The sequence below is a fragment of the Phaenicophaeus curvirostris genome, chromosome 2 (genome assembly GCF_032191515.1).
Source record: "Phaenicophaeus curvirostris isolate KB17595 chromosome 2, BPBGC_Pcur_1.0, whole genome shotgun sequence".
Lineage (NCBI taxonomy): Eukaryota > Metazoa > Chordata > Aves > Cuculiformes > Cuculidae > Phaenicophaeus > Phaenicophaeus curvirostris.
The window spans coordinates 48,000,622-48,026,697 of record NC_091393.1 but is presented as its reverse complement, the minus strand read 5'-3'; the positions used below and the strand labels follow the sequence as shown (position 1 = coordinate 48,026,697).

The 26,076-nt window shown below is 35.0% G+C and overlaps 1 protein-coding gene across 2 annotated transcripts in view; it reads left to right on the top strand.

Annotated features, from left to right (window-relative positions):
* The window catches only part of AHI1 (Abelson helper integration site 1), an 81,447-nt gene that overhangs the window by 14,274 nt on the left and 41,097 nt on the right, over positions 1–26,076 (top strand). For both annotated transcript variants that reach the window (XM_069851947.1, XM_069851946.1), the window contains exons 9-18: positions 527–679; positions 2,583–2,715; positions 3,290–3,413; positions 5,658–5,887; positions 6,857–6,960; positions 7,565–7,683; positions 9,839–9,969; positions 11,219–11,359; positions 13,936–14,138; positions 22,028–22,145. In XM_069851947.1, coding sequence (XP_069708048.1) covers positions 527–679; positions 2,583–2,715; positions 3,290–3,413; positions 5,658–5,887; positions 6,857–6,960; positions 7,565–7,683; positions 9,839–9,969; positions 11,219–11,359; positions 13,936–14,138; positions 22,028–22,145 — 1,456 coding nt within the window. The remainder of the gene's footprint in view (positions 1–526; positions 680–2,582; positions 2,716–3,289; positions 3,414–5,657; positions 5,888–6,856; positions 6,961–7,564; positions 7,684–9,838; positions 9,970–11,218; positions 11,360–13,935; positions 14,139–22,027; positions 22,146–26,076) is intronic.

Here is a 26,076-nt window from a genome sequence, read left to right as displayed (position 1 = left end):
ACTTTTCTGTAAAAACTAGTAGCTAGCTAGTGTATGTGTGTTTGTATGCATGTATATAAAAGCTGCACTTGCATGCGGTATATAAAATAGCTACTGTATTACTTTAGTAAGAACTTCGCCTCTTAAATCATGTATTCCAAACTCAGCCCTTCATAGGTATCTCTGAAAAACAAGCGTTCTTTCCTATCTGCAACTTTGCATATTCTGCCATTGGCAGAAAACTTTCTTTAAGATTGGTAGTCTTGTCATTAGAAATGCCATTTCAAGTCAATGGAGTAAATGCAGGTGAGTAAATTCTGAGTGAAGGTGTAAGTCACTTAAGGGTTGCATTTTTCTTCTCAAATGAAAACTGAGGATTACATTTGCTATGGAGTTTTCATGTATTAAGGTTTTTCCAGTCTCTTTATTTTTCAGATGCAAACATGCAATGCATTTGAGATCAAAAGTACATTTTAATCTCTTCAGGTATTGCATTGTTCTTTTTAAAAAATGTTTTGTCCTGATACTTAGTTTTGTTTATTGTAAGGTTGCTCCTTCTTTCCACTCTATGGTAGCTGTTCAGCAGGAACAAAGTAGTGCAACACTCTGTGAGCTTCAGAGAGAGGGATATAAAAAATCATGTGAACCTTTTCCAGAGGAGAAAAAGGAGCCATTTAAATGGACAAGATTGCCCGGACAGGTGAAGTGTTTTTCTATTCTTCTTTTAAGGAAAATAATTTAAAGATCTATTATGATTTTATAATTTTATTTTTATAAGTGTTAGGAAGCAAGTCATTCATTAGAACAAATTAAAAAAAGTAAACAAAATACAAAGCATAAGTAACTCTCAGAAATAGTAGAGGACACTTAGCTTCTTACCAAAATAATCAGGTATTTTTATCTTCGGATTTCTCTAGAACTTTGAAAGAGTAGGGCTAGTCAGATAGTAGAAGTAGGGCAGGAAACCAGTTCTTAGATTTCACCTTAACTGGAAATATGTTTTCTTGTTGGTGCTGGGTTATTTGGTTGTTTTTTTTTATTTCCTCAGTTAAAGTTTTTTTATAATATAACAAAATTATGAGCAGCTAAGGGAAATTAGCAGTTATAGAAAGGGAGTATTTTTGCAGCCATTTATAGAAACTCCATGTTAGCCTGCGTTCACAGTTCTTAAAGAATTCAAATAATAACATAAGATTTGTTAACAAAGAATATTGATTTTTATTTTGATTGCATACTGTAGTCCTTTCTTTCAAAAAGAAGTCTTAAATATACAAGGACCTAATTTTGTTTCCCAGTTACATTTGCTAATAATAATAAAATAGTAAAGTAAAGATGAGTTTTTTACAGTGGAAATTTTCTTACCAAAATGGCAGGATACCTAAAAGGTATGTTTATGTTAGTGTTTGTTACTATTCAGAAAGTTGCCATTCTGAAAATGGGTGTAGTCAAATCCAAGAGAAACATGATCTGAGAATATTTGCCTGGCATCATACAAGTAAGATTTGGCAGCTCTTTTATTTCTATGCTAGTCCGTGTTCATACTGAAGAATTCCAGTAGCAGTGGTGATGGATTTTGTAATATGCTATCTTGTGAAAAAGCTTCAGTAAGGTGAACATGAGCTGGTTTCTCTGCTTGGCAAAGAATATTAAAATGGCTATGCTTGTTTAAAAATGAATAATCACTCAAAATTGTTATTTTCTTTTTATAGATTTAAATTATTGTTTTACCTTTAAAGCTGAATTATCTTTTTAAAGAACGAAAGTATATTTACATCTGTCTTCCTATGTATAGATAGCTGGATGACATGTTATTTTTGCAAAATGTGCTACAGAGTTGTGAATTAATTGTTATGAAATAAATATTACATTAACTTTATATGTGAATTGTGGCTACCTGACCTGTTAAAAAAGGAATTTTGTTATGAGTTGAATTGTTAATTCAGTGTTGTAATGTATTATTTTAGAGAGGGGTTAAAAAGCAAAAGAAAGCTTAATTGCATATACAGTTTCTAACAAGATGTGTTTACCTTTGTTCTGAAGTGAACAGTGTATGTACAGTTATTTCAAAAGTAATACCTGTGCAATTTTTTTAAATGTGTCATCTCTGGTTATGTTTGAAACAAAAAAGTCAAGCAATGAAATACAGATGGGGAATGCTAAAAAGTGATTTAGTAGACCAAAGGTTTGAGTGCTTGCAGTTAGTCTTCCAAGTTCACACAACAATATTAAGTTACTAAAAAGTTGTGCTAAGACTCCTTAAACAAGCTTGACTTAGTCTACCTCTACAGCTTTTATTTTTTATGATAGTTGTGATTAAACAGTTCTTAAGATTAAGGAAACTATTTAAATTGTAATTTTTCTTAGGTTTTAGAAACATGCTAGTTGTCTGTAATAATGGGGCAGAAATGAATGTATAAACTAGATGTGGCCGAAGTTATGCAGTAGAACTGTCTTTGCTTATAATGTTGAATTTTTCTAGTGAATTGCCTTAAGATGTTAATAGCTCTCTAACACTTCTGCATGACAGAAGCTAAGAATGTGTTTTAAGCATTGGGTATTCTGATTTTCATAACTGTAATTCAAATTCTTACCTGAAAAGCTAGGCTTGCCGCATACCGAACAAGCATCTGTTTTCACTGCGAGGTGGAGATATGGGCTGTTTCTGTATTCGTTTCTCTCATGATGGGAAGATTCTGGCAGCAGCATGTGCAGGAAGGAATGGCTATCCCATTGTTTGTAAGTTTAAAATAAGTTTTGGGTTTATGTTTCTTATAATTCATGTAGTTTGAAATTAAAGGGCAAAAGATGTTTTTAAACTGGGATTTTATTTTTTGGGGGAGGGAGGTTTTGCTTTATAATTTTGACTTGTAAATTGTTCTATGCATTGAAGAGTATTAAGAAAAATGCTCTTTCTGTACTAAAGGGGCTGGAACTGGCTTTTCATACATGTTAATATGTATACAATTTAATTATATGAAATCACAGTATTTCTGTGCAGAAGTCTAATGGGAATACTAGATCAGTTTGCATAAGGAGCATATTCTAAAAATTTATAGCACGTACAGGTTTTGTTAAGGGTGAATACATTTGTGACATCCGTGAACCACTAGATGGAGGTATATGCTTGCTGTCCAAGCATATCTAGGAACTATGTCATCTTATTTTCTGAAAATGAGATGATAAGGAAAATGAGTTGGCTTATCCTAGCAGAAACTCTGTGTAAGGTTAGGCTAAACTTTGTACTAATAGTTGCATGTGATTGATTGTAAATACTCAGAAATTTCTTATTTTTCTATTTAAACTTCACTAGTGTATGAAATTCCTTCCGGGCAGTTCCTGAGAGAATTTTTTGGTCACCTTAACATAGTGTATGATCTTTGTTGGTCAAAAGACAATCAATACCTTCTTACGGCATCCTCTGATGGCACTGTCAGGTCAGTATGATGATAATGTTCTGGCAGATAGCATCAGAAGCACAAAAAAAAAGTAGACTGTGTTATAAAGCTTAATTAAAGATTTGATTGCAGTGTGCCTTACTCTGTTATGTTATAGAAATTGTGATGGAGTTAATCACTTACACTATATTTGCTGTATTGGTTTCTAATGTATACGAATTTGAGACCAAAGCTTTTTCAAAAACTGTGGTGTCTAAACCTATAGTGCAGCAAAAAACCAAAAGGCTTTATAGTTCAAAAAGTCATGGAGACGGCTGGAATATTCTGTTCTTGGAGAAATTGCCATATTATGGATTTAGTATTAAATTTGCAAATTTGAACATGAGGCAGGAAATTGAAAATTTAAGATTGAAGTTATGTGTATAAATTGGCCACACTGCGCTTCTATATGTGGTGTTTTTTTTTCGTTTTGGTGCACTTAGTTAAATAATTCAACTTAAATTCATTAAATTCCTGTAAGTGAAATTTGATAGTAGTGCTTCAAGATTGGATGTGTACACTTTTTCTCTTACAATTAAAAAGTGTACTTCAGCACAGTGTTAATATTAAAATATTAATCTGTCCAAGATTTAAAAGCAAAACTCTCAAAACTGTAGAAAAACATGAAAGTATGGCTGTGACTGCTCAATTTTATTACCAGCAACTTCATAAGTTCTCATAAGACTTTTTTTTTTAGCTCTTCAGATCGCTGTCTGTTGTTTCTGTTATGCAACTCAGTAATGCTACAGGCAGTTGCATAATTAAAATGTCAGAAGAATTGTTACATGATATATTGTATGTGTAGAACTGTGTTGCTTTTGTTTTTTTCATGCTAGTATGAGGGTATTAAAAGTATTTTGAGAGCTTAGTCCTTGTCTTTATTTTTCATTTGGAAGCAGATTAAATAAGATTGTTTTTATACTGAAGTAAATATAAATTTCAGTAACTTATGTTACCTATAAGAAAGCCCAGCAGTTCCTTAATTTTTGACTTTATAGCAACAAGATGAAATTGAAGTAGTCTTTTCTGTGTTCTGTGCATAGTCACTGCACAAGTTGCCTTAAAATTTCTGCTTAGGCTAAGAGTTTCTTTTTCACTTTTGTATTGGAAGTGTTTTGACATTGAAACGTGGTAGAACTGAAGGATATGGACCACTAGGCACCCCATTCCTTAAAAGTCATTATCGATTTATTATCTGGATCATCTCTTAGACTGAGTTGTAAGGCAACGTGAAGGGAGATGTGGGAACTTAAGTGAGTCCTTCTTATATAGTGTTTTATATGTTCACGCTTGAGCCTTCCCAAGCTTTGGTCCCACATTATTTGTGAGCATTAAATGTTTTTATGTTGTTAGAGCAAAACTGTTCTGAAAAATAGGTAGACTCCCTGTGACCTTACTACATTAAGTTGCAAGTTAATCGCCATACTCTAAGGGATTACAATTTTGTAATGAAATCACCTGTGAGTAAGCTTAGAATTCTTCAGTAGCCGCCTCACCTGGAAGGCTGGCACTCAAACAGTTAAATTCCGTATTGTAGCTGAGCACTCTTTGAAAGGTGCTGCCTACCTAGATTTCATGATCCAGGTACCATTCCATTCTTTATGGACTCATTTTGGGGAAGCCTCAATAATGTATGCAGTCAACACAAAACACTTCCTAAAAAAATCAGGTCTTGCAGCTATGAGTGGTGAAGGATAGGAAATAAATAATAAGGACTGAGTTTATCTAAAGAAAATATCCTTGAGATCACAGTTGCTATGTGGTAGGTAATTGCTCTTTAAAAACTTTCTGGGATTTTACATTTAGCGGTTCTAAGTGTTACTTTGTGGCTGTTTGTTCTAGCTTGTTTGGGGTTTTTTTTTGTTGGTTTTTTTTTTTTTTTTAAATGAGTGGTAGCCCAGAGGGTTTTAGTAATTTTCTTCTAACTCCCGAAAGAAACAAACTGATCCATTCCATCGAATTCTTTGTGTATTTTAAAATATGCTCATTAAATGAGCAAGTAGTCATGAATTTACTTTGAAGACAGAGTAATATGTAAAGTAGTAAATGTATCTTAATTCTTCTTAGAAAGTACCATATTAAAGGATTAAATATAGGTGCAACAAATTGGTAAGTTAAACAGGTGGTGTTGAGTATTTGCAAGCATTTGTTTCTAAACCACTAGCATGAAATATGGTTTCAGTTTTACCTGTGTTTTACCTGATTGCTTTATACAGTAGATATCCTAACATCCTTTCCTTTCAGAATGTGGAAGATAGAAATGCAGGCAGCATCTGCAGCAAGAGTTTTCCCTCATCCTTCATTTGTTTACACTGCAAAGTACCACCCAATTGCTGACTCCTTGGTCGTGACGGGTTGTTATGACTCAGTAATTAGAATCTGGAATGCAGATGTGAAAGAAATCCATGGGCAGCTGCTACAGGAGCTTGATGGTCACAAAAGTTTTATCAACACACTTTGTTTTGATGCAGAAGGTATGTGCTTAGAATTACTTCTTCAAAGAGTCTGCTTTTTCGTTGAAGACCAACTTGAGTGTTACTCGTTTGCTTTATTTCATAGAGCCAATGTGAAGTGCTGTCATAGAATAGAATAGTTTTAGCTGTGTTTGCAATTAATATGCTAGTATGATGTCTTATTTGGATGAACAGAAAGGTACTTGTATTCTCTAATATGAATTGAGAGTAATCAGAAAATATAAGTGTAGAAAGGACAGGCAAACAAATGTGTAGTGATCAGGCAATGATGACTGGTCAAAGTTTGGTCATAGTTTAGTTTTGATTGTTCCTATAACTAGTTGGTTTTAGTTAGCTAATGTTTTGTACTTATTACAGCAAAAATTAGCAGAACATAAAGCATGATGCTACTTGTTCAGAGGAGACATGTGCTAGTGGAAGGTGGGAAGAGTTGAAGATGGCTGAATGAGTAAGATACTCAGAATTATTTGAGTTTTTGTGGTGTTAGTGATGTAATTACTAATTGGGTGGTTCCTTTTTGAAGATATTCACTGGAGAGGAAAGAGTTGCATTTTTCTAAAAAGTAAACATTTGTGCTTAATTTAAGAACAACTGTTGGAAAGCTGTATTCTTGTTCAAGGAGCTCTCAGTGAATGTATGGGTAAGCATCAAGCTATCATCTGAAGCTCATTGAGCTATAAATGCTTATTTTTATCTGGCTGTAGACTATGAGTAAAAATGAAAAATCTAAGAAGAATATGTAGCACTCGAGTATCTGACATGTTCTGAATTCAAATTTATGGAATTAACTTACATCACATAGTAGGGGCAAAATGCATTTCCAATGAGTCTATCATAGCAAAAGAAAGGGGAGAATTGATGTTCACTTATTCACAAAAATAATAAAGTGATTTCTTGTTCATGTGTGGCTTTCCAAATTTGTTCTTCTGTATGGTATTCTTCTACTTATACGATGTTGTTATTTCACAGGGCTCCACATGTTCTCAGGAGATAGTTCAGGAGTTATTATAGTTTGGGATACATCCATCAAAGGAAATTCTCAACACCTGTTTCAACACTGGAGGATTAGTAAGGTATACAGGTTGCTTAAAGTAGCATTGTAATTTTTATGCAAACTGTTCCAAAATTAGTTATTTGATTTAAATTCAATTTTTTTATACATTTATTTTGTTTAACTGGAAAGTTGTATTTTCTTTAAATAACTGTACAAAAGAGCTGATAGAAAATGCTCTGATTCACTGACTTAAATTTTTTTAATTGTATTTCAACTTAGGGTTTTTTTGTATATAAGGACAAAATGCTTGGCATTTAATAGCACTGCATTAACAAATAAATGTTAATGCATTAGGTTTGTTCTGTAGAGAAAATAAAATAGACCACACCTGATTTACAAATCGCCTTTCTTCATGCCTTAGAAGCCTGATGTTCAGTTAGCAATTCTGTTATCAGCTATGTTTCAGAAGTTCAGAGTTACAGCAAAATCTGCCCTGTGGTTGTGAAAACTTCATTGCCTAGGATGTAATGCCTTAATATAGGAACAAATTTTTCCTTAATCAAATAGAATGAAGTGGGCAGAAAAGGAGTAGTGCAAGAGAAAAATTAATAATAATGCGTAAAACATGAGTTTTAAAACAAAGTTACATTTTTTTTTTACTTCCTTTTTCCTTCTTTGTATAGGAAATAAAAGAAAATGATATTAAAGGAACACCAATAAATCATTTGGAGGTACATCCAAATGGAAGACGTTTATTAATCCATGCCAAAGACAGTACCTTGAGAATCATGGATCTCAGAATGTAAGTAGATTTTTGGTGACAAATGCATATTTCTTTTTTGTTTTAAAATTTACAAGGGGAAATAAAGTACCTTAAAACTCTTAAATGCATAGTTGTGGAAAAGAAAGATGTCCTAATAATCAAGGATAGCAATATTAGGGTTAGGAAATGGTTTCAAAAGACTGCTGTATTACAGACCTTTTGTGTGATATTGAGTAAGACTTTTAGAACAGAATATCAAAAAATTACTAGATTACTTGGGACCTTAAAGTGGCATGAAGGAGAAGACATTAGTCTCCTAATTCACTAATTCAAATGACCATGCTAGAAGGCTAAACTACCCACTTAATCGAAGCATGAAGTCAGTGCGTTAACAGAAGGAACCTGTAGTTTTTGAAGCAGATGGTGTTTTTCTATAATTAACATTCTTAAAAAGTGCAGAGAGTTTTAGCTTGAGAGAGAAAAATGGACATGCTTATTAGTTCTAAGAAAGGGTTAAAACATTGTGCAATTTCACAATTATTTTAAGCCAGTTTATCCATAGGACACATCATCTCCTATCTCCCACACCTTTGGCCATGTATTCCTAGCATTTCCTTCTTATCAGTTCCAAAAATCTTTTGTTGCAGGTAAACTCAGATCAGTGAACTAATCCAACTAAAAATCAGCCTACAAATACAAATGATTAATTTTCATTTTAATCAACTGTCTGATCTAGCTCATCTGATAGCTGTCCAAACACTACAGAAGAAATGAAGGAGAACCTGGGAAGATAAGGGTGAAGAGGACAGCAGCAGGACTGCTGCTTTGACTGCAGCCCACAGTTACATTGGCTTGAGTCAATAAACCACAGGGTCAGATACCCAGCAGTGATAATTTTACGTGTCAGCATTAACTGCTCATTCCCTGCATGAGAAAAGAGGGGGTGGAGGTCACAGATCAACACAATTCACTTTGATTGACAGCTAGTTGTTCTTAACTTGCCCCTTTCAACTCGCTTTTTTTTGATCTATTTGGATAATGCTGCTCTCTTGTCAGTCAGGTATGTAATCAGGGATTTGGTTTTGGTTCAGATATCTCCTTAAGAGTTTCATATACAGGTTAGTTTTACATCTTGCAGAGCTCTTCTACATGACATCTCAGAGATACTATCTCGTTCACACAGCTAGAACTCTTTGTTTGGGCTAATATGGTCTTGCATTGTGATCATTAAAGCATCCTTACCCCTTCCTTGCCAAATAGAATTGTATCTAAGGAATATGTATTCAGAATATTGTTGAAAATAATTTTCCTATCAGACTAGCTGCACTGCACTTCTCCTGGCATACGTCCATTGTTTCTGCCTCATAACACATTTTTAAAATTACTCTGTTCTGTCTTTGAGGGCTTTTGTGGCCTGTTGTCATTCTTGTTGCCTTGAATTCTGCATTGTAGTATTACTGCTGTATTAATCTCCATTTTGAACTTCTATATCTTTCCAAGCTGCACCTCATGTTTGAGATAGCCTTTTACAAGGTGGCTTAAGCCTCTTTAAATCATTTCATAGTTCCTCTCTTACTTGATGCCAACAAACTGTTTTACAGTAGTTTATTAGTAGGTCGTTATTACTATGCCGACGAGTGGTGTTTCACTGAAAAAAAAAATAGGGTACCCAAGTTGCAAGATAATGTTAAAAATATGAATGTTAATACTAAATCAACATTGATGTCTGAAATTTGTTGGTTCTACTGCTGGTTTTCTACCAGCAGACATAAGTCTGAAGAGGTAGAGAGAGCTACTGGATAAATTTAAACACTGCTGGGATGTAATTAAGCTCGTGAAGTGTAGTGAGAAGTTTTTTGGCAGAGCTTGGGTTAATAGTGTGAATTAGCCCATTTTTTGCAAATCTCAGGATCAAGAAAATGCAAATTAAATCATCTATATTCATTCTCTAAATCTGAGTATTTCCGTTTTCTAATGAAAGACAAGGTTGTACACTTTCACGAGTAACTTTAGATGCATTGTGAAAGCCAGGGAAAAGAAAGGGTAAACATTGCACTTTGAAAAAGGTGGGTACTTTTTGGGATGCAAGATATGTTGACTTTTTTGAGAAACAGAGAGGAGGACTGACACATAAAAAGTTAGATTGTCTATTCTGAAAGTATCTGCTACATTTGCAAATTTTCTCTATCTTTAGCTTGGCTACAAAGAAATATGTAGGTGCCACAAATTACAGAGAAAAGATTCACAGCACCATAACACCATGTGGTACATTCCTATTTTCTGGAAGTGAAGATGGAAAGGCTTATGTTTGGAATCCAGAAACAGGTAACTAATTATTTTATGGTCTTAAGACAAGTTGTCAGGGCTGAAGGAGAAAGGGTTTTCTAAGCTTTATTGAAACACTTCTGATGTGGAATAAAGCTTCAGTAAGATGTTCTTAAACCCTGAAGCCTTAGCTCTATCTTTTAAATAGTTATTATCAATCTCTAAGATTTAATTCTCTGGAGGAAGTTAATAGGCAGAGGTGGAACTTTGAATGTCAAGCAGGAATGGAGCACCTTAAGCTCAGCTGCAGTTCTTGATGTATGGTTGAGGGTCTTTAAAACAGAAACCACAAAATTAAGTCAAATCAGTCTTCTGTGGATTTTGGGATTTGGTAAATTAGAGAGAACCACTTAATCTGTTTCCCAAGGGTGATCAGAGACTCTGAGTATTTTTTGCCTTTGTAATATAAATTTCTTCATTAATAATTCCACAAACTGAGTAGTTTCCAAATAGCTACCAAAATCTTTCTGGAAAAATGTTAATCAAGTGTAAGATAAAGAGTTTGTCATCTTTATTGTGCATTGAGGTGAAAGGGACCAAAATAACAGCAGAAGGCAGCTAAATACACCTTTTTGGTTTAGATGACTTCAAATTATGTCTCCAATTGTGATCGAAATAATTTTTAAAAACGAAGAAGTATTTTAAATCTGGCAACTAACCGTCAATTCTGTTTTGAATTTCTTTCCACATTTCCAAATAAATTAGCTTCCATGTATGCCACTACATAATTTGTCTGAAAACTTTACAGAAGAATAAAAGGAGGAGGAAGAACTTTGTTAGTAGTATGTTTTCACTGGGCTTTGACTCTTGCTTACCCACTGTATTTGCATTCCTGCTGCCATCAGCTGAAGAGCTGATTTTATTGATTTTTATTGATTTTTATTTTAATTATTATTGTGCTCAACTTTCACTTCTTTTGTCAGTATTATATAACCGAAATCCACAACTAAGATACCTATCTCTGGTAAAATGCAAACGCAAACAAATACTGTGGAACGCCACCTTTCCAGAAATTGCTTATCAGAAGAAGAGAACTCGACTAACCTGATGCATCCTGTGGAGTTTTCTGCAGCTTTTGCAACAGCATTAACTTCTCTGACTTACTGAATAACTTCAATAAGGAAATCGACTGAAGCATATTTATTTAGAGTGGCGGTTACTACACTGTAGTAATACAGTCTTTAATCAACTTATTTTGCTGTATCGAATGTGGTTCCATGATACTAATAAACATGTTTCACTACTGTAGGAGATCAAGTGGCCATATATTCTGAACTCTCCTTCACATCTCCGCTTCGTGATGTTGCCTTTCATCCACATGAACATATGGTGTCATTTTGTGCCTTTGGTCAAAACCAACCAATACTTGTATACATTTATGATTATAAAGGTACAGTACAAATTTTCTGGATCCACACTTATAAGTATTTTATTTTCAGAAATTATTTGCTATTGGTTTTACGTCTTTTGAATGAAAAAAACCACCATTCATTTGATAATACATATCTTTATCCTGAGAGATGTCGAAACCTAACTGGACATGACTCTGAGCTGCCTGCTCTAGGTGACCATTCTTTGAGCAGGGGCTTAGGCTTAGCCAGTCACCAGAGGTCTCTTGCAACTTCAAGTTTAAATGTGGCTCTGTATGGAATTCTTGTATGTAATTCTGTGTGATTCTTACAGCACTTTATCATATAAAGTCTGCTTCATACAAATATTTAAAAGCCCCTTTTCAGTATCAAAGTGGACTACAACAAAAAAGTACTGTTGTTATGAAAATTAATGAATAACTTAATACGAATCTCAGTATTTTGTGCTGGCTATGTTACAAAAGTGGAGCTCTATAGAAGTGAATTCATATGACAGAATATAGATTGTTTTAATAAACAGATGTTATGTCTGTGGTGTGATGAAGTGAGAGATTTATTCCTCATCTTATGTTAAAGAGAAAATACTGAAAAATACTAGCTTTGAGTTTTTGATTTACATAATAAATTCAGGCTGTCCTTTGTAGGCTTTTCTTATGTTGTGTTTTTGTGGTTAACTTCAGCAGTGTCATTATTTCACTTACAGACAGCTTTAGATGTAATGTTACATCTAGACAGTAGATAATACAAATTGTGCAGTAAATTTTGCATATATGTAACGATTTTTTTTTCTATATTTGCAGTGAACATAGCTTTGTTAAGCTCATCTTATTGTTATACGCTTTCTTTTGAAAGAAAATGTACTAATGAGATTACTCATATCAAGTCTCAGTTTAGGTTATTTTCTGATGAACTGGTTGACTTTTCAGGAAAATGAAGTGGAATGATTTTTACAATTAGTATACAGTTCTAAACTAGGTTGAGTAAGATAACTGCAACTGCATTCTAGAGAGTAATGGAAAAATTTTTGAGTGAAGGATTTATTTAAAATATTTTGACTGTTCAGCAGACAGTGAGTCTTTAAAAAGCTAATAGAGTGGTTTAATAGATATATATGTCTGTGTGTGGTTTTAGAGATCACAGAGATAACACATTGGTAATTATTTGTATCATTTGACTGCTTAACTAAGTTACTGCTGACGGTAATATTTTAGCATAGGTTGTGGTCTTTTCTACATTGTCTGTTACTAACTTTTTGTTCCTTTTTTTGGTTAAAAGCACACACTTCGCTTTCAGAAGATAGTCTTATTACTACCTTAGTGTCATAGGAGTTAATCATATAGTAAAACTAATTTTAGTCACTTAAACAGCTTTAGAGATTCCAACAGTGTGTGTTTTTCGTGCACCAAATTTTATTAATATCCCGGACAAAACTTTAATGAAGAATTCTTTTAACCTTTGTTGACTGGACACCACTGTACAAAAAAAATGCAAAATTGAAACAATTTGTTTAGATAACAGCGAGAAAAACTTTCATCAACTGTATCCTATTTTAAAGCAGATTACCTCCTAAGAATTCCTCCTCTGCCTGTATGTACAAGGCCCAACACAAAAAAAAAAGTAATTAACAGTGTCTATAACTCTTTTTAGTTAACAAATTAAGAAAATCAACCATGATGACCTTCAAAATAGTTCGCTTCTGAGTTGACATACAGTTGCATACAATGCTGCCAGCATTCCACAGGTCATTTTCTGAAAGGCTGCTGAGGATCTCTGCCATTTTTGCTTTTGCATCTTCCGCCAACAAAATATGGGTTCCTTTGAACATTGACTTGGTCTTTGGGATCTCTTCACCATAAACCTCAGCCAATAATTTTAAAGGTTCCATTTTGTATTTCTTCAGTTTCACAAGAAACTTGATGCTAACTCACTGTTCATTCTTGCACACCAACATTTTCTGACCAAGGCTAAGTAAACGTCTGTGTTTGAACATGCACCCACTTGTACTGAGTGAAGCGATCGAATTGAGCCTTTTCTTGTCTCTCTTGCCATGTTTTTTTCTTTCTCCTCCCACTCTTGATTCCCAAGCTGTAGGGTTAGTGTCATTTTTTTTGTTGGATCTTGTGTCTATCAGATGCTGAAATTTTACCTAAGTATAATAAGCTCACTTGAACTAGGCTGAAAAAAAAAATGTGAAATGTGTACCTAGTAAAATAGCTGACTTGAGTTCAGTGCAAGCTCTGTAACTTCCTTGCCTTTGAAAAATTCCTGGTTTTTTCATCCCTAATATTGCTGCATGGAGAACACTTATTTATAAGCAATACAAAAATATCAATTCTGTGTGAAAGGATTGTTACTGTGTTACTGATGCAAATATTAGAAGGGAGATATTGTGATCAAGAAGAGGTAAGGGGAAATGCAGTAATATGTGGAAAATTTCATGTCATTTTCAGGTTTTCACCATAGCCCTAGTAGTACAGATTCTGGTGGTGCTTGACTGAAGACCAGGCTGACAAGATTATAGTAATCATTCAATTATTTTTTTTCCCTTGGCAATGTAAGGCATCACCTGACCCATTAATATTGTTTTTTTCTGCAGTTGCTCAACAGGAAGCTGAACTCATGAAAGATCTCAGTTCATCACTTAATGCAGCTGCACCAAGAGGGCCACAGCTCCTTAGCAGTTTTTCTGATGTTCCTGTACAAAAAGGTTCAGTGATGTCTCCAGCAGATCAGTTTGTCAGTGTTGCAAGAGCATCAATGAGAATGCAGAAGGTGAAACAAAAACTTGATTCTGTTACAGTAAGTCAAATTTAACTACTTTCCAGAAGTGCATAGTCTTCTCAGCCAAAGTTCATATGTATATCTCTGTAGTTTTGGGATCTGTTCTGCAGAAATTTATGCATCTCTCACTAGTATTAATGCACCTGTAAGTAGCTCTTTAGAAGAGATTAATCACATAAAACAAAGTTATTTTTGTTTGTCAGGTATTTATGACAAAGGATGATTTTTGTCAATGTCCATTACCATTCATGTGATTTATTCCATAGATCATTATGGCTGAGCTTTAGAAAATTCTGTTTTATTTTTTTGTTTGTTTGTGGGTTTGGTTTTGTGTCTGGTTTGGTTTTTTTTTCTTTCTCCTGTTCACTTTTAGAATTGTATGTGGCATGAATGGCAGGGTTTTTTTAGCGGGAGGGCTAAAGGGCTGACCTTTGTGGGAGGACCTTTATGTACTGTCCTGTGCTGGGACCAGCTGTTTTCAGCCAGCTCTGCAAAGGACGATGCAGACCCACTGCATAGCTGAAATTGGAACCAAACAGAAAATCATATGACACCTGCTAGACACAGGAGAGACCAGAGCAGAGGAGGAAGCACAAAAGGAAAAATGCCAGGAGGTACAAGTGGAGATACAGGAGGAAGGATGTGAGAAGACACAAAAGTAGGCACAGAAGGAGGCACCATGGTGATACACGAGATGCAAAGCGATGTGCAAATGGAGATGCTGGGGGAGATAACAGAGTAGGCATGAAAGGAAAGACAGGAGGTTAGTGAGGACACGCAACAGAAAACACAGACGGAGATATGCCTCTGAAGGGACTGCAGCCCATGGAGGAATCCGCACCAGACAGTCTGTCCTGGAGGAAATTTCAGCTGATGGAGGACGCACACTAAAGCAGTTGAAAAGAGTAAGAAACAAGGAGAGGCAAAAAGAGTAAGCCGCTGTGCACCACCCATACCCTTACCAAAAGCAGTAAGTGTAACATAATGGCAAAAGCAAGGAGACTAAGGACTGGGAAAGAGAAGAGAGAAGTGTCTGAAGTGAAGTTGGAACAAACAGGGAGAAGTATTTTCTGTAGGTGCTTGTATGACTGTCTTTTCAATACCTGAATCAGTAATAAAAGCTTTTGTAATTGGTAATAAATTTAATTAGGTGAAATCCCCAGTGAGACACTTCTGCATGCAGCAAGAATACAGAATATTCCTGATTAGCACTGTGCAGTTATAATTACTGTTCACAATAGCATGAACTTCATTTGGGTTTGCACTTACTATTTTTCATTTTTAAGTACTTTTGAGTGTATAGAGGTTTTTTGTTTTGGTTTGATTTTTGTAATATTTGGCTTTGTCTGCATTAATAAGCAATGAAGAACAAAAGAAAAAAAAAGAGGTAAGTGGATGAAAGCAGTTGTTGCTGAGCATAATGTAGCTACTGTCATCATGCTTCGTGAGTTTTGCTTTGGATTAAGGTCTAGTTTGATTGATTCCCTGGCCTGATCATCGCCATTAGGCCTGTGCTTCAAAACTATCCAAAAGAAAGCTATCCTACAGTCCTTTACTTTCTGGACTGTGAGGTCCTCGTGGAACCCTTTAAGAAATAACCACACTGTAGCTTGGATGGATAATGTGAGCATGTTGCTGCTACCTTTACAATTATATGTGGCCTCACACAAGGAAGCAAGCCTTCTTCCTGTTTTCTGCTTATTTTGTTTCTTCTCATGTACAGGTGAGCCCTGGTGCCTTCAAGTTGTTTTAGCAATTGGGGAGAGGCACAATATGGAGGGAATGGAGCATGTAACCTTGTGTCTGGGACAAGTACTGCAGGGATAGTGAATTTCCAGGAGTCTGTCGTTGCAGCTGCTTAGTCTCTGATTAGCCAGGGGTTCTGGGCTGTGGGAGACAAATTTAGTTTATCAGAACCAAGCAAAACCGTGTAACTAGATAAATAAGACAGATAAGCCTACAGCTGTGTTTGAGAGAATAGCTTTCAACCACTGGAGTTATGTAACCCTGGGCTCCTATTGCTTAATGACTAGTTTGGGGTGAGTAAGTCTGCTGTGAGCGCAGTCATGATCAAGGTTTTGAACAGCATTCTCCAAGCTCCCTACTCATAGACTGTATATATGGCAATGTCAGAAAGGTCATCTGAGTCTTTGCACCATGTATGTTTCTGAACAATACAAGGTGGTGGTTGAAAGAGTCCATATCCAGTCTGATTTCTGTCACAGAGCAGTGATGATTACACTACTGACATATTGGGAGGAGATGTCTTCTCCTTGGAAGAAGTCTTGATACTCATCTTTTCAGCCATCCAACATGAGATGCAGGGGGCAGTGATACCTCCTTTCTAATCAGGGATTAGGATTATTTCTTGCATGTGGGTACAGTATTGCCTTCCTGCATTGTCAGAAATTCTGGACAGTCTCAGTATAATATATGCAATTGGGAATTACAGTTTTGGAATACAATGTATGCATTTACATGTGTGGAACTCCCTTTTTCATATGAAAAATGATGCATGTATCTAAGTGTAGGCTTTGTCGAAAGGCTTGTTAGAATGCATGCTCACATAAATGCTTTGCTAAAGTGTTTGTAAAGTAGGCTTCATAAAAGTTGCCATTCAGCTGCATATGTGAGAATGTGCCAATAGGTCTGGTTACAGACAAGCGAAAACCGAGAAATCTTTATTAAGCGAGGTTGCCCTGTGATAAGGTTGGAATATGAAAATTCTTATGAGAATGCAGGTTTTATCTTGTATGTATTTGTCTGACAGGAAAAATAAAAGGGAATCATGGAATCATAGAATGGTTTGAGTCAGAAGGGATCTTAAAGATCATCTAATTCCACCCCCATGCCATGGGCAGGGACACATTCCACTAGATTAGGTTGCTCAAAGCCTCATTGAACTTGGCCTGGAACACCTTCAGGTATGGGGAAGCTACAACCTCTTTGGACAGCCTGTTCTTGTGCCTTTTCCTTTTTTATCAGCTGAGGAAAACAAGTTGCTTTTCATTCAAATAAAAAATTTTAAAAAACAACTATATCTTTTCTTCCAAAAGTGCTGCTTGTTAAAGGCAAATCTGTTCAGGCTTTATTTACCTTTCTCTCTTCATGGTTACATTGCAGTTAATTTCTGGAATAAGCAAATGAGGACTTGTCAGTGTAAGAAACTAGATTACACTTTTTGCGTAAGTGCATCATTTTTTTAAAAAAGTGCAAGCTTGGCTATGCTACTTTTTTTTTAATTAATAGGAATTATAATGACATTTTCACAGAAATATAACTCTTTTTTTTAACATCTCTGTAAAAACAAAGAAACAGAAAAAAATACCAAAACAAGATCTTTTATATGATGGGGAAAGTCTAGAGTTTAATCAAATACTTGTGAAGGGGGCAGAGAGTGGTTATGAATGTCTGAATAGTTACATGATTGCCTGAAACTTTATACTGTTTTTAGAGTCATGTCCTCATGTCTTTTACCAGCAGGTACTGAGGAAGACCTTTCTATATGTATTTGACAAGATGCGAGTCAGAAAAATTTCAGGTGTCTATTTTCCTCCTTTAGTAGGAAGAAGAGTAAAATTGTAGGACAGGTATATTTGGGTGTGTTTCATATTTGACAGAGATTACATCCATTTTTCATTTGTACAAAAAAAAAAGGCATTTTAAAAGTTCAGCTACTGAAATATTGAATTTATTTTCTCTCCTTCCACTGGCCATGTGTTCATTGATAGCAAGACTCAAAACCAGCTGCAGAAGATATCACAGTTCACATAGGAATCTACTTGGCTCTTACTAAGTGAGACAGGTCTACATTTTGCTGTTATTAGTGTTGACTTTGGCCAGTTCTGCTAAAATGTGTATATCCAGGCAGGTCCTTAAGCTGAAATGCCAGCTTTATCTAATCCAGGAAAGGTTTATATTCTCTGCTTAATGGCTGAGTGTGTCCATGCAGCCTGTGTATATCTGAACCTGTATTTGACTTCTTTGTGTCTTGTACAAAGAATCTGTTTTTCCTTGTGGTCAAAGATAGAAGCTTACCATTCCAAATGCTTATAATAATTTCTTAAATTTTATTTAAAAGGGAGGAAAAAAAGGAAGGAAGCTTTTGTGGTAAGCCTGTAATTGAAATGATGGAACTCTTTAGCAGAAGTAAGGAATCAAATATATACGATTACTATGTGGTGAGACCCATCATCTGCAGACAATGGCTATAGCTAAACTGTAGGATCAAGCACCTTCTAGCTTCAGTTTTCATATGTATGCCCTGGTCGTTTCTGGCTTCCATGTGGAAAAACAATAAAGCACCCAAGTTATGAGGGAACTGTATTGCCATCTAGATGCTTTATTGATCTGGATGATCAGAGTAAGAGGACTATAGGGAGCATCAGGGAAGCACACTTGCTTCAGACAAGCAAAGTAAATATGTTTCAGTTTTGGCTATGTGTAATGGCATGATATTTTAGCTGTCTTTGATTTTTCCCATTTAGTCTAGAAGTTATTTAAGAGCAGAATACATGAGTCCTAAGTGATTGCAGGACACATATGGCAACAGATTCCCAACTTCACTGGAGTCCTCCTAATGCTACTATCATAGAAGTTATTGCATTTTTACATAGCTGTAAATTTGATTCAAACTTACAGTGTAGATTTAAAAGCTGTAGTACTGTACTCCTACTTTAAGCATTATTCCTATGTATTTTCTTTTAGCTTTGAGAAAAACAGCAGAATTTGTGTCGTCATGTCTTAAATTCTTCATAATTATGGCTTGATTATGATTTTAAACCGTCTTACAAAGTGTCTTACAGGCCTAACATTTCAAAAAGGGCATCTGAAACTTAAAGAATAAGAAGTAGTATAGAGCTGGCCAAATTGATTTGACTTGCAAGTATATATGGAAATGTCAATTATATTGCTTGCAAAGGTCATAAAATTGCATTCTCAGGAAAAACAAGAAAATATTCTTGTCAGCTTCTCAAGTCTTGCAGTATTCTGGTTTTCATCTCATGCGGTTCACTTTTAATGTGAAAGCTAGTTCCACTGAAAATGTGTATTTGCATAATTTGCATAGAGCTGCCCTAACACAAGAAAGAAAATGCAAATCATCTTTGTTTGAACTTGGCAAAAGTTATCTCGGTATTCTTTATCACTAGAAAAACTTAATGGATGTTATAACTCTTAGTTTTACTCAATTCAGGATAGTAGTAAACTGCGTCTTTGATAAAGCTGTGGTTTGTGCATGAGGCAAGTGGAGCCTGTTGTGAAAAATAAGTGGACTGATGGTTGGCTTTCTTAGCCAACTTTACTCGTTGTGAAGGTATTTAGCAATGCCTTCCCACAGCATGCATTTCAAAAAAAAAAGATTGCTTCACTCTGTTCTGTAGGTAGTCTTATGCCCATCTGTTGTAGGAGAATTAATTATGCTTCAGAGGACAGCGTACTTCACCTGGAAGCAGTTCTGCTGAATTTTTAGTCCTCACTTATTAGCTTAGTGGGTCCTTCTGTTGTAATGATGTGGAGGGTTTGCCTCTTTGGGCCTTTTAGATATTTAAGTAATACTGAAGAGCTAGTGGCAGAAAGGTCATTAAAACTCTGATTTTGTTAACTTTGGGCATTTTTTTATAGCTCACCTGTGCTGAGCTTCTTTGCTTGTAATGGAGGGACTGGATCACTCCTGTAGGACTGCCTAAATTGAAAGCTTTCTAATATTTCTTTTATAGACATGGGTTTTATCTTGTTTTTAAGGACTTGTGGAGGAAGGAAGAGTTTTAAGATAGAACTTTTTTTAAAAATGCCAAGTGCACATTCAGTCTTCTGAGTGTGTCTCTGTTGAAATTGATTTCAGAACATGCTATTTGGTATATATGCTATTTAGTAATATAGCAGGAAAATAAAAAATCAGTTAAATGCCACACAGGAATAATTTACATATGAAGTACCATATCCCTTATGTAATTCATTCAAGCACCACAATAAAGACAAGTTTCTCCTGATATGTTTTTTCCTCCAGGATGAACCAGTGAAGGGTCTGCTAAGTGCCAGTTTTGAATAGTTTACTCTGCTGTATTTATTTCCAGAGGCTGATATATTCAACCTGTCTTCATTATCTGGTAGAGTCTGAAACCAGCTTCATGTTAGCAAATTTGAAAGAGAATTCCATGAGAATACTTTACTGAAAAACATAAGTTTTTATCACTGGTGGTGTAGTGTGCACTCAGCAAGAAGTTCATGTGGGGAGATCTCATTTTTCTTACTGCATAAAGACTCTCCCCAGAGCTAGCAGCAGATAAAAGATGAAACACTGTGAAGCTGAGCTCAACATGTTTGAAGAACAGATTATTCTTCTGTGTTTCTGTAAACACAGAAGCTAATGGCTTTCCACCATATTTGTTTGTATTAGAGAAAACTTTATATTATTGAAACATAGTCACTTGCATCTGTAGAGTTTAGAAAAGCAGATTGATTTTGTTGTTGTTAGTAAAACAGGCCTCTCCATTCTGCCTACATTTCACACCCTCTGTTTACTAACATACTGTTGAATTGGTGCACTGCTGTAAAATCTAGCTGGTTTAATGCTTTTTTTTAAAATAATGTCTAATGTTTGATCTGATTTTCTTTACTTTCTGGTCAATTCTGGAGCTACACACAGTGGCTCAGAGTACTTGACTAGTAAAGAATAGGGGTTTTATCGTGAGCTTCTTTCAGAATTAAATCCATGTTGGTACACAAAAAACTGATACATCAAGATGAAGGTCTAGTGTAGAACAACAGAGGAGATGATAGCAGTTATCGTGTATGGCTCAGTCAAGTTACAAAACATTTTTAATACTATTTATACTATACTATATACTATTTTTATAGTGTATATATATATTTATATATATTATTATAAATATATATATTTATATATATTTATATATATTATTATTATAAATATATATATTTATATATATATTTATACTATACTATGCTATTTAATAATATTATTTGTATACCAGTACACATGCCAACGCTCAAATATTCTGCATTATTGAAAGCAGTTGAATTGTTTAACATTTATTAAATGATAGAAATATTAGTTATATAAATTACATCACTTCTGGGAATAAGCCACTGGTTCATTTCAATTTAGCCATCTCACAGAATTTACAAAGTTTGAAAACTGAAAATTTTCAGAATGTTGACTGTATTATCAAAGCAGCCAGTGAAAATATGTTTAACAAACAGCTGAATGTATATATTTAACTCAGCTGAATCACATAAAACCCAAAGACTGTAATAGTATATTTTTTACATAGGCTGTATTGGATAATATGTCAAGAGCAAAGCTTTGTAATAGCTGCATGTGTCAAAAACCTCCGTAGCAAAACAAATTTTAAATACATTATCTTTGTTAATGTGGAGAATAGGACTGCAGATACGTTTTGTGTAGCTTGCATAAGGGAAGTGTCTGGTCTTTCAATCTAACTATGCTTTATTGATTTGCAGAAATTGAGCTTGTGTTAGGACTGGTTTAATATTTTTTTTTATTTTTCTCTTATTCTAATACTGAGTAATATCTTTGTAGATGTAATGTAGTTTCAGTACTCAAAAATGAGAAGATGTTTTACAAGTTTATAATCATATATAAATATCTTTTTTTCCATACATGAAGATGCAGTGAGATGCCAATTCAGACAGTTCTGTTCCTTTGTTTGCACTGCTTGAGAGTTTGTGTGTAAACATGCGATTCTGTTTATAATTTTGTCAATAATTTTTCAAGTCTGTCTCTCCAAATAATCTAAAAAAAACCAAACACCAAACCCTACCATAGAAACTTACAGTAAGCACATATTTGCATTCTAGCCATTGCATCAATAAGTAACCCAGGAAATTACATTTCACTTTCTGATTTCTCTTTCCTATTACAGGCGAGCTCAAATCTCTTGCTTCCTGCACCATCGTCACTGTCGCCACACTCCAAGCTAGGACTGCCAGGCACTCTGAGCACTCCACTGAATCCTCTGTATTCTTTAACTGCTAAAAGTGGTGAGTTTCTTTCGTTATTTCTTCACTCTCTGTAGGGAATGAATAATAACTTCCACGAGGATTGGATTTTGCCTTTTTCTAAATCTAGCTGTGCAGCTCTTTCGGACAATTACCTGGTTATATGTGGTATTGTTGATAAAGTGCAGTATGGTACAGTACAATAGTGATGTGTTCCCTTGTATTGTTTTTTTTCTTTAAGCTGTACACTTATTTATTAGTGCTATAAGTTCCTAGAGAAAATATGAGATTGCCACCTTTTCTTAATTTAGTATTTTGATAATGTTTTAATAAATACTTTAGTATCTTAAACACAGACACCGAAAACCAGTGAAATATTTTTAAGAACATAGCGCTCAAATAAGAAAATACTAATAAGAAAAGCAGTTTACTTAAGAATCATAGTGTATGGTAGTCTATTTGCAGTTGTATTTTTAGGGGTTTGTTCATAAGACGTTTTGTATGCAGAAATTTTGAGCAAAAGGTAAGTTATAAAATTATGTATTTTTGTGATACTTTGCTAGTAATATCTGTTGCATTGCTAATAAAAATATTTAATAATAAAATTGGTCATTTCATGCTTTTTTCTCCTTTTGGGGCACCTGTAAAATAATATAGAACCTTAGTTTTTAAGTGGTTTGTTTTGTATCCTTGAGAAGAGTAAAAAGATGTCTGAAGGAGTGTGGAATATATTACGAACTAAAAGCAGGTAATAGAGATTTAAAATGTAGATAGTAAAAATAGGAGTGGTCTCTATAATTATACAGAATTATTTCCTAAAGGCAGACTATTTTCTTCACAAATCAAGCTGTGATTACTCTTTCTGAGCAGTGGGGGAAAGAGTCTTTAGCATGGACTCAAAATCACTCTTAGTCTCTAACTCATAATACAAATAGCCACATACAAAGTAACTTCCCATTTGCTACCTCAACAAAAGAGTCTAGAGCCATAATAATGTTCATCTATCATGCAACAGATGCATAACTGTTTCTGGAATGTGTAGATCTTCTGGAAACAGTAAAATATGTCTTACATATTGCTGTAATATGGCAAAATATGTTGTCCTAGGTATTATGAATATTTAAAAGAAATGGAAAACACTTTAAAGGGTTACTTTAAGTTGTTTTAAATGGCTGTACCTAGTATTGCTCAAACCTGTGCATTTTATTGTCTTGAATTTTACTTTATGCAGAAGCACAGATAAAATGTATTGATGGAGACTTCTTAAATAGCATGAACAAGCATAGGTATGTTATAGCTGTTCATGTGTGCCCCCAATGTAGTTGTTTCCAAGACTGACTAATAACTTCAAAACAATCCACAGGTACAGGATATTATTTATGCAGGGGAAATATGGTAAAGAAGAGATATTTTAGTGATCTTTCAATAAGCAGTGAAAGCAAGGAGAGAATGAAAGATTTTTAAGGTAAAAAGACTGAAAAAAAATGCTTAGTGGACCACAATTGAAACAGGTTTTCCTGTAAGAGACTCTTAAAATCTTAAATGACTTCTCTGGTATTTTTGAGGCCTCCAAGTTGTTCTGCTGTGATAGGATTGCTTTCAGTAAAACATATGGGAAATATTTACTCATCTATTTCATCTTTCCCCATTGGTTATAAAGTGTCTAGATAGGTGCTTGTGTTCAAAGTTGCTAACTGCCAGTTTAATTTTACTTTTGAATATCAGAAGATCTATACTTAAACAGACACATTCATTTATGAATTGTGCTGGAAGCACAAAACCTTTTTTTTTCTTTTCTTTTCTGTGTTGGTTTCATATACACAATATATATATGCTTTTCTGTACTTAAGTTATTGGGATGCTAGCATTGGGATGCTTAAGCATTGGGATGTTAGCAGCTGCCTGTACAAAGATCCATCATTTTTGTCCAGCAGACAGTTACATTTTCCTGAGGGGTACATTGGCAGTTATTCAGTCTTCTCACACTTACCTGTCACCTTTTGCTGTGTATTTCGTGCTTCTTAAGGCAAAATGCAGGATTCCCATTACAGTAAAGTCCCTATGGGCAGCACGTATAAAGCTCTGTTAGCAATTTTTTTAACCATGTGCCTGATGTATGTGCATGCATACATATTGACTTGATAAGGTTGTAGTCTTGTGATATGGACAGTGTAATAGCCTGGATACATGCAGAACTTTGTACTTTTAGCAAGATGGTTTAATTTAGGTCTTGTGTTAGGTAGGAATCAGTGTAAAAACAGCATACCCATCTCTGTGGTTTATGATTTCCTGACTTTTAAATCTTTTTCTGTCCAGATATGCCTGCAAAATAGCTGTAAGTGATTTCCTAATACTTCAAATCAGAGTAATATTCGCTACTTTGCCTTTTAAACATGCCTGTTCATTTAACAGGTGGGTTCTGTATACTCTCTAACGTATAGTATGTTTTGGCTTTTTGTCAAGTTCCTACTTTCACATACATACACGCTTTAATAAAACTTCAGTTCTTCTGCTATTTACCTTCCTTGCTTTCCTCAAGATCATTTACCTCATTGTCACTGAGGCAGTGATTACCTTTGTCTCCAACCAGTTCTGCCTTATTCATTATTAGCATGCTCAGGGGTGCAACCCCTTTAGTCAACATCTGCATCTAAAAGTTATCCCCAGCAAATTCCAGAAGTCCAAATTTCTTGTAGCCTGTGTTTTTTGTGTCTCAAGGAGATATTGAGGTGGTTAAAAACCTCCATGAGAGTCAAAGCCTGTGATTGTGAGACTTGTTGCTCTGTTTAAAGGAGGTTTTCTCCACTTCCTGGTTTTGATGAGGCAATTTTAGCAGGTGGCCTCCATGACGTCCGTATTTTCACCCACTCTTTCAATTCTGATCCATACACTCTTGACAAATCTGACACCTGCTCTGTAGCTCTGCACACCTGAGCCTCTCCTCCTTTCCCTACAGCACTCTCCATTCTTTGCTTCCCCATTGGCTCTTTCTAAAAAGCCTGTGTCTCCAGGTGCTCACAACGTTGGAATTAAACAGTAAGAAACATAAATATCTAAATATTGTATGTGAAGGAAAACTTCATAAAAAAACTGAAAATATGGCTTAATGCCATTTGTCAATCCAATATATAGGCCCTTCCCTCAGCAATAGTGTTTTGTGAAAGCAGACTTGAGTCATTTGGAAATCTCTTGGGTTCATGTGTCTTTGAATAGTGTGATAGCGAAGATGCCCATTCTTATTTCAGTCTTCCCTCTGTTCTATAATATTATAGAGGCTTACACTGAGTACCTCTTTCTGATTATTTTTTTTTTAAATAATGAACTGTTACCTTTATGAAATGGCTCCATATAGTGAAACAATCTGCTAGTGATTTGATTTTCTCTATGCTCACCTGCTGTAACGTTTTAATTTTAAACTGCTCTGAGATCCTTCTTTGTCTCTTTGAGAAGTTTCTTCAGTTGTAGGGTTTTTTATCCCTGATCTTGAGTTTTACATGTGATGCTTAGATAGCCTAACTTATTTTGTTCTAAATTAAATAATTCAGTGTTTAATCATAAAATAGAGAGCTGCAGCACCTTTCTCAACCACAAAATTTTTTTGAGAGATGAGTAAAGACAAGATCACAGGATCATTGAGGGCAGAAGGCACTGACCCTCCTCTTCAAAGCAGGTTCACTTAGAGCAGAATACTCAGGACCATGTCTGATTGGGTGTTGGTATCTCTAAGGATGGAGACTCCATAACATCTCTGGACATCCTCTTATAATATTTTTTTGTTCTCACAGTAAAGGAGGTTTTTTAATGTTTAAATGGTATTTTTTGTATTCAGTTTGCAGTGGTGCATGGGATTATTCCTCCCAAAATACAAGACTTTGCATTTCCTTTTGTTGAACTCTGAGGTTCTTGCTGGCCCATTTCTGCAGCTTATCAAGGTCCCTCTGAATGGCAGCACTTCCCTCTGCTTCAGTGCTAA